The sequence below is a fragment of the Nelusetta ayraudi genome, unplaced genomic scaffold, assembly GCF_046127955.1.
Source record: "Nelusetta ayraudi isolate G7.1 ecotype Tasmania unplaced genomic scaffold, CSIRO-AGI_Nayr_v1 ptg000073l, whole genome shotgun sequence".
NCBI lineage: Eukaryota > Metazoa > Chordata > Actinopteri > Tetraodontiformes > Monacanthidae > Nelusetta > Nelusetta ayraudi.
This window is the reverse complement of record NW_027466123.1, coordinates 355,001-367,167: the sequence shown is the minus strand read 5'-3', so window position 1 is coordinate 367,167 and position 12,167 is coordinate 355,001. Positions and strand designations below refer to the sequence as shown.

General features: G+C 50.5%; 2 protein-coding genes across 4 annotated transcripts in view; one reads left to right on the top strand and one right to left on the bottom strand.

The window, feature by feature from the left end:
• The first annotated feature begins 1,951 nt into the window (after nt 1–1,951).
• crygn2 (crystallin, gamma N2) lies at nt 1,952–5,287 on the top strand. Its single transcript, XM_076043101.1, has 5 exons — nt 1,952–2,013; nt 3,171–3,262; nt 3,358–3,514; nt 3,909–4,051; nt 5,143–5,287. The coding sequence occupies exons 1-5, from the start codon at nt 1,993–1,995 to the stop codon at nt 5,276–5,278; spliced, it is 549 nt and encodes a 182-aa protein (XP_075899216.1). The 5' UTR covers nt 1,952–1,992; the 3' UTR covers nt 5,279–5,287.
• Nucleotides 5,288–5,424: 137 nt separating this feature from the next.
• Nucleotides 5,425–12,167, bottom strand: part of nub1 (negative regulator of ubiquitin-like proteins 1) — a 9,213-nt gene continuing 2,470 nt past the window's right edge. For all 3 annotated transcript variants that reach the window (XM_076043121.1, XM_076043122.1, XM_076043123.1), the window contains 9 exons: nt 12,015–12,103; nt 11,620–11,726; nt 11,343–11,529; nt 10,660–10,767; nt 10,056–10,208; nt 9,409–9,576; nt 9,252–9,317; nt 7,586–7,769; nt 5,425–6,286 (listed from right to left, as the gene is read on the bottom strand). In XM_076043121.1, the coding sequence (XP_075899236.1) occupies nt 6,090–6,286; nt 7,586–7,769; nt 9,252–9,317; nt 9,409–9,576; nt 10,056–10,208; nt 10,660–10,767; nt 11,343–11,529; nt 11,620–11,726; nt 12,015–12,103 (1,259 nt within the window). In that variant the 3' untranslated portion in view covers nt 5,425–6,089. The remainder of the gene's footprint in view (nt 6,287–7,585; nt 7,770–9,251; nt 9,318–9,408; nt 9,577–10,055; nt 10,209–10,659; nt 10,768–11,342; nt 11,530–11,619; nt 11,727–12,014; nt 12,104–12,167) is intronic.

Here is a 12,167-nt window from a genome sequence, read left to right as displayed (position 1 = left end):
AGACAAAAATAAACATGTATTGAAAAAGCTGTTTTCAAAAAATGTATACACATATAAATATATTTGTACACCATCAATAGCAGCTACTTGTATTCACGGTAAAATGTACCTGACACGGGAGTTCCGTGTGGAAGGAGTTGGCGACGATGTCCGCTCCGACAGGGAACATCGACGAGGACACTGAGCCAATCAGTGCCCTGCTCGTCGCTACGTCACCACTAAACTTGCTTCGTCTCGCTTGGACCCTGGGGGATTGAGGTACCAAAAGAGCGCCCCCTACAACCGTGTAGCGGCCAGTGCGAACGCTCTACAATCGCACCGTGGCGAGGCGAGGCTATGAGAATGCCCCCAAAGTGGGCGACTTAGCATTATTGTACAAAGAAAAAACGCCTAAACCCATGTGGTGTTCCGTTAAGGTGAAATAACAAAAGAAGTCTTTAAGTTTAAAATTGTTGAATATATAAGTTAGTTAAAATGTACAAGGGCAGTTGATGTAAATATTAAAATGATTTCATGCATTTGTTGTACTAAGAGAAACATTTATAGAGTGTCGTTGTCACCTACTGGCGTCTTTCAGTAATGTTTTAGATGTAATTTTGAAGTGAAACGTTATACCAGAAGTAAAACACAGGGAAACACACTGCTAGCGCTTTCAGATGTGTAAACCACCTTTTCCTGCATACATTGTGTTTCTTGATTGCATCGTCTGTACGTGTTGATGCTATTGGTTATTAATAACTTGTTTGGGTCTGGGTGCTGTGCCATGGGTCCGGTAGGAGTATGTTTGGTGTTTGGATTTTCCCCGTGTTTTTGTGTCGGCTTATTGTCATGCGACTAGCCACTTGATGGCACTATATCCTTTGGAGATTAATGATGAACATTTATGAAGTTCATTGGGGCTAGGTGGGTGGGTGGGTGGGGGGGTTTGTTGAGACTAATTTAGTAAAACTTTATTTATTTATTTATTTATGTTATTTATTTCTTTGGCAATTACAGACAGTTACATTTAAGTAAAATTATTGAGGATTGGAATATGTTTTTTTTTGGCAGTGAATAAATTTGGATATAGTTTAAGTTTAATTGAAATAATGCCCTCACACCTGTGATGAACAGCGTTTGATTGTGGGGTTGGAGCTGGGGTGTGGTTATCTTTCAGTCCGATTTCAGGTTCGTTAAAGAAAATTCACAAATAAACCGTCAGTTAATTGAGAGAAAGGGTTTCTCCTTTTATTTATTTCTAACCATCTTATTTGTTAGCTGACTGATGTTCATTATTATTATCATTATTCATATATATATACATATATATAGCTATATGCTCTTCTGGGAAAAACCCCTTAAACAAAGTTTGCATTTCTATTAATAACTTGTTTTCCCACAAGTTTCACAAGCTAAAACAGAAGGTCGACTCTATGAAACGGAACAACTTGTATGCTATCCTGTGTGTTTTCAGACACATTTCAATAAAGAGCTGAAACCACAGATTTTGTTGGAACTTTTGTTGTCACCAAAACACTCCATCCATCTGCTCCTGCTCCAGCCCCTCTGTCACATTTCAGTCTCCATTGTGGCCCACCAGTCATAAAATATGCCTCACACCTGATTTAGATGATCCAGGGGTGGTTGTAGGTGGTTCTAGATGGTTCTGGTACGGTTCTCCGTCCTTATCTGTTCATGCTTCAGAACCCCTCTGCCACATTTTACAACCCATTGTAACCTCACCAGTCTAAAAGTCTGTAAAGCTCAGGACCAACACATTCTATTGAGGCCACACAGAGAGAGAGAGAGAGAGAGAGAGAGAGAGAGAGAGAGAGAGAGAGAGAGAGGGAGAGAGAGAGAGCAGCCAGCAGCAGCATCAGCAGGATGGAGGAGAAGCTGCTGAGGCAGCAGGAGCTACTGAAGCCCCCCCGCCCGCCCCTTCTCTATATATATATGTGTGTGTGAGTGTGTGTGTGAGAGAGCGAGCTTCTGGTGGTTTGGACCTGCAGAACCATGTCGCAGTACTCTGGGAAGGTGAGAGAACCCAGAGAGAGAGAGCACCCTTTACTGCAATTTACTTTACTTCACTTCATTTTACTTCACTTAGCTTCACTTTCTTTTCCTTTTAAAAGAAAAGAAAACAGGCAGAATTTTTTTGAAAAGAACGATATGAATCCCTTCTGGATCCATGTTCAAATTTATTTATAAACTCTAATTAATTAATTAATTACATGTAGCCCGTCTACCTTCAGTGTGGTGTGGTGAATTTTAATGAATTCGTTTTAAGCCTTTTTAAATTCTTAAAATCCTAAATTAAAAAAAAAATAATAATAATGCAGAAATATTATTTTAAATATGTATATTTATATTTGTATGTATGTATGTATATATATATATATATATATATATATATATATATATATATACATATATATATATATATATATATATATATATATATATGTACATATATGTGTGTGTGTGTGTGTGTGTGTGTGTGTGTGTGTGTGTGTGTATATATGAAATCCTAAACTTTTTAAATGAGTTAAATCAAATTTTAATGTGTTGTTGTTTTTTTTTAGCATTGTTCTACTGATTGTATAATGAGATGGCTTAGATGGAGCAGAATTGACACTGACAGAACATTCTGATGGAGTGATGTCATCAGCTGCGGAGGGAGGGAGGGAGAGAGAAGGGCCACAATCCAGACAGGTGACTCCTGGGTCCTAAAGCCCTCTGACCCCTGACCCCCCTCCATCCCCATGCTCTGCTGAACAGTCAGTGACTGAGGGGAGGTGGGCGTGGCCTCTGGCGGTGGTGGGCGTGGCCTCAGCATTACACTGACAGTGGGTGTGTCTTCATCTTTCTCTTCCGCCTTCCCCCTTCTACTCCTCCGCCTCCTTTACTTCCCCTTCCTCCGCCTCCCCTCCTCCTCATGCACGTTTTCTTCCTTCCTCCTTCTCCTTGTCCCCCACCTCCTCTTCCTCCTTCTTCATCTACTCATCCTTCTCCTCATCCTCCTGCTATTCCTCCTCCTCTTTCCCTTTTTTTCTTTCACCTCCCCCCCCCCCCCCCCCCGCCCCCCGCCCCTTGCCTCCTTCCTCCTCCTCCGGCTCCTCCTTATCCCATCTTCCCGCTTTTCCTGCTCCTCCTCCTTCTCTTCCTCCACCACCTTCTCCTCTTCCTCCCAGATCACCCTCTATGAGGGGAGGTGCTTCACGGGCCAGAAGCTGGAGGTGCGAGGAGACTGCGAGAACTTCCAGGACCGCGGCTTCATGAACAGGTGAGGGAGGCGGAGGAGGAGCAAAAGGAGGAGGAGGAGGAGGAGCTGGAACAGGAGGAGGTGATGAAGGTCTCTGCTGCGCCTCCCTTCCCCAGGGTGAACTCCATCCAAGTGCAGAGCAGCGCCTGGATCTGCTTCGACCAGCCGGACTTCCAGGGCCAGCAGATGGTGCTGGAGCCAGGAGATTACCCAGAATTCCACAGGTGGAACTCCATCAACGACCACATGGGCTCCTGCAGGCCCGTCCGCATGGTGAGGGAGCGGGTGGGGCGAGCGAGGGAGTCAGTGAGTCAGTGAGTGAGAGTGAGTCTGTTAGTCAGTGAGAGTGAGTCAGTGAGAGTGAGTCTGTTAGTCAGTGAGAGTGAGTGAGTGAGTCAGTCAGTCAGTGAGAGTGAGTCTGTGAGTCAGTGAGAGTAAGTCAGTCAGTCAGTGAGAGTGAGTCAGTCAGTCAGCCAGTGAGAGTGAGTCTGTTAGTCAGTGAGAGTGAGTCTGTTAGTCAGTGAGAGTGAGTCAGTCAGTCAGTGAGAGTGAGTCTGTTAGTCAGTGAGAGTGAGTCAGTCAGTCAGTGAGGGTGAGTCAGTCAGTCAGTCAGTGACAGTGAGTCAGTGAGAGTTCCTCACTTTCTATCTCTCTATCCATCCTTCAGCACGGGGAGCACTACCGCATCGAGCTCTACGAGTCGTGCAGCTTCTCCGGCCAGATGGTGACCCTGTGCGATGACTGTCCCTTCCTGCAGAGCCGCGGCCTCAAGAGTTGCATCAACTCGGCCAAGGTCTTCGGAGACGGAGCGTAAGTCCACCACTACTGCCCCCTATAGTCTGCCCTGAGTCCACCACCGCTGCTGCCCCCTATAGTCTGCCCTGAGTCCACCGCTACTGCCCCCCTATAGTCTGCCCTGAGTCTGCCGCTGCTGACCCTATAGTCTGCCCTGAGTCCACCACTACTGCCCCCTATAGTCTGCCCTGAGTCCACCACCGCTGCTGCCCCCTATAGTCTGCCCTGAGTCCGCCGCTGCTGACCCCCTATAGTCTGCCCTGAGTCCACCGCCGCTGCCCCCTATAGTCTGCCCTGAGTCTGCCGCTGCTGCCCCCTATAGTCTGCCCTGAGTCCGCCGCTGCTGCCCCCTATAGTCTGCCCTGAGTCCACCACTACTGCCCCCTATAGTCTGCCCCGAGTCTGCCGCTGCTGACCCTATAGTCTGCCCTGAGTCCACCACTACTGCCCCCTATAGTCTGCCCTGAGTCCGCCGCTGCTGCCCCCTATAGTCTGCCCTGAGTCCACCACTACTGCCCCCTATAGTCTGCCCCGAGTCTGCCGCTGCTGACCCTATAGTCTGCCCTGAGTCCACCGCCGCTGCCCCCTATAGTCTGCCCTGAGTCCACCACTACTGCCCCCTATAGTCTGCCCTGAGTCCGCCGCTGCTGCCTCCTATAGTCTGCCCTGAGTCTGCCGCTGCTGCCCCCTATAGTCTGCCCTGAGTCCACCGCTGTTGCCCCCTATAGTCTGCCCTGAGTCCACCGCTGCTGCCCCCTATAGTCTGCCCTGTCCACCGCTGTTGCCCCCTATAGTCTGCCCTGAGTCCACCGCTGCTGCCCCCTATAGTCTGCCCTGTCCACCGCTGTTGCCCCCTATAGTCTGCCCTGAGTCCACCGCTGTTGCCCCCTATAGTCTGTGCCCTCATGTCCAATGAGGCTTTGCTTCTGCAAAGACTTCACAGTCTTGTAGACTCACTTCCTGTCTATCGTTCCATCCGTCTTATCTAAAAATGATCTGTGTTATCCGACGTAATCCGAAACTCAATATTCGGAATTTCGAATTCACCGTGATGTAATCTAAAGTAATCTACTCTGTGTAACCCCCCCCCCCTCCCCCACATACAGCTGGATGATGTACGAGGAGCCCAACTTCCGCGGCCGCATGTACCTGCTGGAGCGTGGCGACTACAGCAGCCACAGCGAGTGGCGGGCGCAGAGCCCCAACATCCAGTCCGTCCGCAGGGTCGTCAACTACTTCTGAGCCCCCCCCCCCCTCATTAGCAAATAAAGACAAGATGAAACACTTTCTGAGTGTGTGTGTGTGTGTGTGTGTGTGTGTGCTGTTTTTTGGAGGTGTGGGGTGGCATCCCAATCGGCTTTTGCTCGTAAGAATGAAGGCCGCGACGATGACGTCATCACATTTTATTGGATCAGTTTGACACTCAAATCAATGCAACACCAACTGAACCACAACATAATATCAAAGAAAGAGGAGGAGGAGGGCGCTAGCTAGCTAGCCAGCTATGGCACTTGAGTGAAAGAATAGGCAGTGTGCAAAGTGTGTGCGATCTATTAGCATAAAGCTAAGGGAGCCGTTTCCATAGCCTCCCCTTTGCTTAAACGTTAAGAAAGTTTATGGAAGCTGCAAGCAAGCTACACTAAATCTCACTGTGTGTGTGTGTGTGTGTGGTCTTAGGTCAGCTTCTCCAGTTGGATTCGGTTAGCATAGCATCTTCGATTAGCTCAAACACTAAGGAAAGGTTATGGATGCAGCTTGCACGCTAAGCTAAATCTCACCGTGTGTGTGTGTGTGTGTGTGTGTGTGTGTGTGTGTGTGTGTTGTCTTAAGTCAACTTCTCCAGTTAGCTTTGGCTTGCTTAGCATCTTCCCATTGCATGACGTTTAAGAAATGGGAGGCTACGGAAACGGCTGGCCCCTTAGCTTAAACGCAAAGGAACGAGTTATGGAAGCTGCTAGCAGGCTACGCTGAATCTCACTGTGTGTGTGTATGTGTGTGCGTGTGTGTTCTGTGAGCTCAGTATTAAAGCTAAGGGAGCCAATTCCACATCGAGTCACTGGCTCTGTGCGGCCCCTCCCCCTCCCGTGGCCCCTACACGTCCACCTCCACTTCCACTTCCACTTCCTCCTCCTCCCAGGTAGTTCCTTATGGTGGCGATGAGCTGGCTCTCCTCCTCCAGCGTCAGGTCCAGGTAGTCCTCCTCGTGCTGGGGGAGCTCCTCGAGTACCTCCCTCACCAGCTCCCTGTCCTCTGGAGGGGGGGGGCGAATGAGCACAAACACACACACACACACACACACAGTGAGTTTCAGCGTAGCTTGCTAGCTGCTTCCATAACACACAGCGTAGCTCGCTAGCTGCCTCCATAACACACAGCGTAGCTCGCTAGCTGCCTCCATCACCTTTCTTGGCCCTTTATAGGGCAAGTGACCATTTCTGTGAGGTTCGAGAATCATGTGGTCCTCCTCACTCAGCCATTCAGAAGAGATCACCCTACATCACAGGACCACACGACTGTGGCATTGGACCAATCAGCAAAGTGCACCTCGCTTTCTCTCCCCACTGAAGTTGGAAAAAAGACGCTAAAGGGGCCCAGCTAGCCGCGTATTTCTGTACAAAACTTCTAAACTAACCATGGTAAGTTGATGGAACTCACACATTGTTATAGTTGAATAGTTGTTCTTAGTGACGACATACGTGTTGAGTGAGTGAAATTACGGCATGAAAAACCCAGGCACCATTATTGATCATACGCCCAGTTTACCTTAAAACAGGAGTTAATTCGGCGAGTCCGTTTTTGGACATACGCCCGAAGCACCTGACAGTGCATGCCAGGGCAGTCCGTGTACGGCTGACACCGACCCCTCTGCCAAGAGGAAACGGATCCAACCGCTGGTGGAGGCGGAGCTCCGAGAAAATGACAGTGAGGACAGATCGGCTAAAAGTAGGCCGCATTTGGAGCGTCCTTCGGATTTTTGGGAATTGGGACAAGCCTTTGCGCAGTGCTGCAACGCAACTGGCCTTCAAACGCACGCTCCGAAGGATGCAGACCCTGAATTGAGACACAGCCCAAGGGGGGGGGGGGGGACTTGAGTCTGTTTTCATACGTCATCGATGCCAGTATCACAAATGCCTGGGTTGTGCACTGAGGGGACAGCGAGGCCCTCGGAGCGAGTGGCCGGTCTCTGAAGACGTCTCCACGAGAAGCTCGTCCTCATCTGTTGAAAGCCCGACCACCAGTGCAGGGGTCAGGGGGACATTTTGTATATTTTATGTACACATTTAATGGATTTTTTTTTTAAAGTTTATTTTTTTATTTTTTTTAACCACTGAAGGGCGAGGAACCAAATACGCTAAAACTTCGTTTACTTTGGTTTTTCTGCGAGACGATGGACTTTTTTTTTTTTAAATGTTGAAAACAGAAATAAACTCTGCTTTTGGCCCCCGACAGCCCTCTCAAGTTGTGTTCATTTGTATTTCACAGTGTTTCAATGAGTGCCCTATAGAAGGGCTGCAGTGGACATGACACACAAAAATCAAGGTCTCCCACCTGCTGAGTCGGAGGAGGTGCTGGGCTCCTCGGAGGAGGGCGAGGGGCTGGAGGAGGAGGTCGCGGCGTCGGCCGCCAGTGACCCCTGGTGGTCGAGCAGCAGCTGGGCGGCCGCCTGCACGTCGCCGGCCGCCAGCCGCAGCGCGGCGTGGGCCTCGTCCTGCTGGAAGCCCAGGTAGGTGAGCTGGAGGTGGAGGAACAGCAGAGGGCACTGTCAGTCTCACACACACACACATTCTCGTTTATATGCCCATTGAGAACAGTGGACGTATGAGTGCCAACTGGGGACCACACACACACACACACACACACACACACACACACACACACACACACACACACACACACACACACACACACACACACACACACACACACACACACACACACACACACGTTTATCTACCGAGTGAGAACAGTGGACGTATGAGTGCCAACTGGGGACCACATACACACACACACACATACATACACACACACACATTCACGTTTATCTACTGAGTGAGAACAGTGGACGTATGAGTGCCAACTGGGGCCCACACACACACACACACACACACACACACACACACACACACACACACACACACACACACACACACACACACACACACACACACACACACACACACGTTTATCTATCGAGTGAGGACAGTGGACGTAGAAGTGGCTGCTGGGGACCTAGCAGCGGCAGAAAAAAGCTCCTGTAGCTTTAATGCTAACAGAGGGTGCGAAGCTAGCAGAACACACACTCGCACGCACACTCGCACACAGGGAAGGGGAGTGCAGTGCGTTCTGGTGTAGCCTGCTAGCCGTTTTCATCTTAGGGGGCGTTCTCATTGCCTCGCCTCGCCACGGTACGGCGTTAAGGCTCATACACACTGAACGCGTCAAGCGCAGGGGGGCGTCAGCGCAGCCATTCATTGTGTGTGTGCGACGTCGGCGCAAGAGCGCAACGCCGCGCAGAGAGCAGAGTGTCGCGCAAGGGTGGCGTTTGACGCCTCGACGCTCGATTTAAAACATTTTTAAATCGAGCGTCAACGCGCTGTGACGACATGTCGTCGACATCTCGGCGCAGCCAATAGGAGAGCAGCCGGCTCCGAAAAAAGTGGCCAGACGCAGAGCGCCAGTTAGCGATAGAGCAAGAGTGAGAAAAGTGGAGGAAAAACGTGTGTCTCGCAGTGTCCCGAGTGAAAAATCTGAAGTGACGGCGAGTTCTGGGACTCAAGACTAGCTTAAAAAACGATGTATCTGGTTGGCGACTCTGACGTTCTCGTTACCTCTGGTGCTCGTACTAGCTGCTACGTGTTTTGCATTCAGGTGGCGCCGGAAGCTTGAATAACTGCGGTGGAACGAAAACTCGTTTGCACACAACATCCTCCCGCTTGCTACTCAGTGCTTCGCTATCAATTTTGCCGGGAACTCTACTCGTGCAATGTACGTTCCGTGTTGTCTAGAGTGTAAAATAAAATGCGAATCAACGCGATAATGTCCCGACCCTCAGATATATGAAAAAGCAACAACTTTATATTCATATATTGTCAGACACAGTTCGATGTAGAGAAGTTTTAACACACATATAAAACACTGGGGCCGTGTTTTATTTCCCCGTGTCTCTTCGCTCTGATTGGTTACGATTGGGTGTAATGGCTGTGATTGGCTCTACCTGCTGCAGCTTCTCCGGACTGACGGCCTCCAGCTGCTGATTGTTGCCTTGGGAGTCCAGGAGTATCTGAGGTCACATGACCGAGAGGGAGAGTTACCATTTGTCAGCACGGGGGCAACGGCAGCGCCACCGTGTGTCGGTGCTGGGTGCCACTGACCCCGCAGGCCCGGTCCAGGTCCGCCTGAGCCAGCCGGGCAGCCTCGGACGCCTCGCTGGGGGAGAAGCCCAGCTGCTGCAGGGAGGAGGAGAGCACCTCCTCCCTCCTCCTCCTCCTTCTGTTGCTGCTCCTCCTGCTGCGCTCCCTCCTCCGCAGCTCCTCGCGCTCCTGCAGAGAGAGAGAGAAAATGTGAGTGAGTGAGTGAGTCGGTCAGTAAGTGAATCAGTGAGTGAGTGTGTCAGTGAATGTGAGTGAGTGAGTCTTTGAGTGTGTCAGTGAGTGACTGAGTCAGTGAGTGAGTCAGAGAATGTGAGTGAGTGAGTCTTTGAGTGAGTCAGTGACTCAGTGAGTGTGAGTAAGTCAGTGAATGTGAGTGAGTCTTTGAGTGTGTCAGTGAGTGAATCAGTGAGTGTGACATTGAGTGACTGAGTGTGAGTGAGTCAGTAAGTGTGAATTTGCGAATGTGAGTGAGGGAGTGAGTTAGTCAGTGAGTGTGTGTGTGTGTGTGTGTGTGTGTGTGTGTGTGTGTGTGTGTGTGTGTGTGTGTGTGTGTGTGTGTCTTGGTGGTCCCCAGCAGTCCGCTGTCCTCATTGGGCAGACAGATGAGAATGTGAGTGTGTGTGTGTGTGTGTGTGTGTGTGAGTGACCTCTCTCTGGGTGCTGATGAGCTCTGCTGCCCTCTGGATGTCCCCCTGACAGGCCCTCAGCCCCAGCCGGGCCTCCGTCTCACTGAAGCCCAGAGACATCAGCTGGGACATCTGGGCCCAGTCCGGAACCAGCTGGGAATACAGGACCTCCACCTGGGACACACACACACACACAAATAGTTCAAGCGCAGCTGCTTCCATAAACTCAACAAATGACATTGAAAAATCAAAATAAAGGCTTTTAATTCAATAATTCTAAGTAATAGAAGGTGCTCAGCTAGCAGAACACACACACACACACACACACACACACACACACACACACACACACACACACACACACACACACACACACACACACACACACACACACACACACAGTGAGGAGTTTTAGCATAGCCTGCTAGCTGCTTCCATCACCCTGTCTCAGCATTAGCGCTAAGGGAAGGCTCCATGGAAGCAGCCCCCTTAGCTCTAATGCTAAGCTAATAGAAGGTACTACGCTAGAAGAACACACACACGCGCTGGTGCCTGAGGCGCCGGCGGTGGCAGACGCGACGATGCGAAGCTAAGTCAAGCTAATGCTAAAGCTAAACCTCTTTACCTGGTCTAACTGCAGCCGAGCCTGTGAATCGTCACCCTCGATGTAGGAGAGCAGCGACTGCAGGAGGTGGAGCCTAAGGAACAGCACGTCCTCCCGTCCCGAGTTGCCCTGCACACACACACACACACACACACACACACACACACACACACACACACACACACACACACACACACACACACACACACACACACACAGTTTTCTAGACAGTAGTGTAGTTTGCTAGCTGTTTCCATAGCGCCCTCTCCTTAGCTTTAATGCAAAGTAATAGAAGCAGCTAGCAAGCTATGCTAATACTCAGTGTATGTGTTGCGTGTCAGTGTGTGTGTGTGTGTGTGTGTGTGTGTGTGTGTGTGTTCTGCTAGCTTAGCACATTCTATTAGCTTAGCATTGTTGAAATGAAAGCCTTTCATTGTCATTTGCTAAGAAAGGTTATGGAAGCCATCTAGCAGGCTACGCTAAAACTGTGTGTGTGTGTGTGTGTGTGTGTGTGTGTCTCTTCGGTTATCTTAGCACTTTGTGATTAGCTTAGCACTACGGGATTGAAAGCTTTTATCATTTTTCATTGTCATTTGCTAAAAAAGATTATGGAAGCAACTATGCCAAAGCTCAATGTGTGTGTGTGTGTGTGTGTGTGTGTGTGTGTGTGTGTGTGTGTGTGTGTGTGTGCCTGCAGGGGGCACCTGGATCCGGAGCAGCCGCTGGCGCCGCTCGCCGTAGCAGCGGTGGAAGGCGTCCTCGGCCCGCTGCAGCCGGGCGCGGCCGTCCTGCAGGCAGCCCAGGGCCTCCAGGGCCTGGTAGCACCACACCACGTCCAACTGCAGCACTGCAAAGTTGTCCACGGACGAGAGCAGTGCCGAGCCGCACTGGCTGGGCGCGCGAACACACACACACATGCGTGTTACAAAGACAGGCTGCCGTCACGCTAGGTCATGCGACCCCGATGACGTCACACCTTACCTGAACTGTTGGTCGGCTTGCAGCAGGTGGCACAGGGCGTCGTCAAACTGCTTCTTCTTCATGAGTGAGCGGCCCGTCTCGTGGAAGCCCATGGCAAGAATCAGGGCCTGGGGTTGACACACACACACACGAGCTAAGGGGGAGGCTATGGAAACAGCTCTAAGCTAACAGAGCACACACAGTGACTTTTGGTATAGCTTGCTAGCTGCCTCCAACACCTTTCTTAGCTTTTGAAGCTAAAGGAGGCCATGGGGACAGCTCCCTTAGCTTTAATGCTCAGCCAATAGAAGGTGGAAGTCCGTCTGACAGGAATTGCACCCGCGTAGAACCACACACACTCAGCTCTAGAGTCCTAGCGGGGGGGAGCCAGCAGCAGGAGTGAGCGGGAGCTTCACCTTCTTCTCGCTGTCGGGGATCTTCAGAGGGTTTCCCTTCTGGTCGGCAATCTCCAGAAAGGGGACGGTGTCGGGGTCCTCGCTGCCGTCTGACACACACACACACACACACACACACACACACACACACACACACACACACACACACACACA

What these genes read in the sequence shown, in the direction of transcription:
- crygn2 (XM_076043101.1), top strand. Translation starts at nt 1,993, where the DNA reads ATGTCGCAGTACTCTGGGAAG. An exon ending in TGTCGCAGTACTCTGGGAAG is followed by an intron (nt 2,014 to 3,170) that starts GTGAGAGAACCC and finishes TCTTCCTCCCAG; the next exon opens with ATCACCCTCTATGAGGGGAG. An exon ending in GACCGCGGCTTCATGAACAG is followed by an intron (nt 3,263 to 3,357) that starts GTGAGGGAGGCG and finishes TCCCTTCCCCAG; the next exon opens with GGTGAACTCCATCCAAGTGC.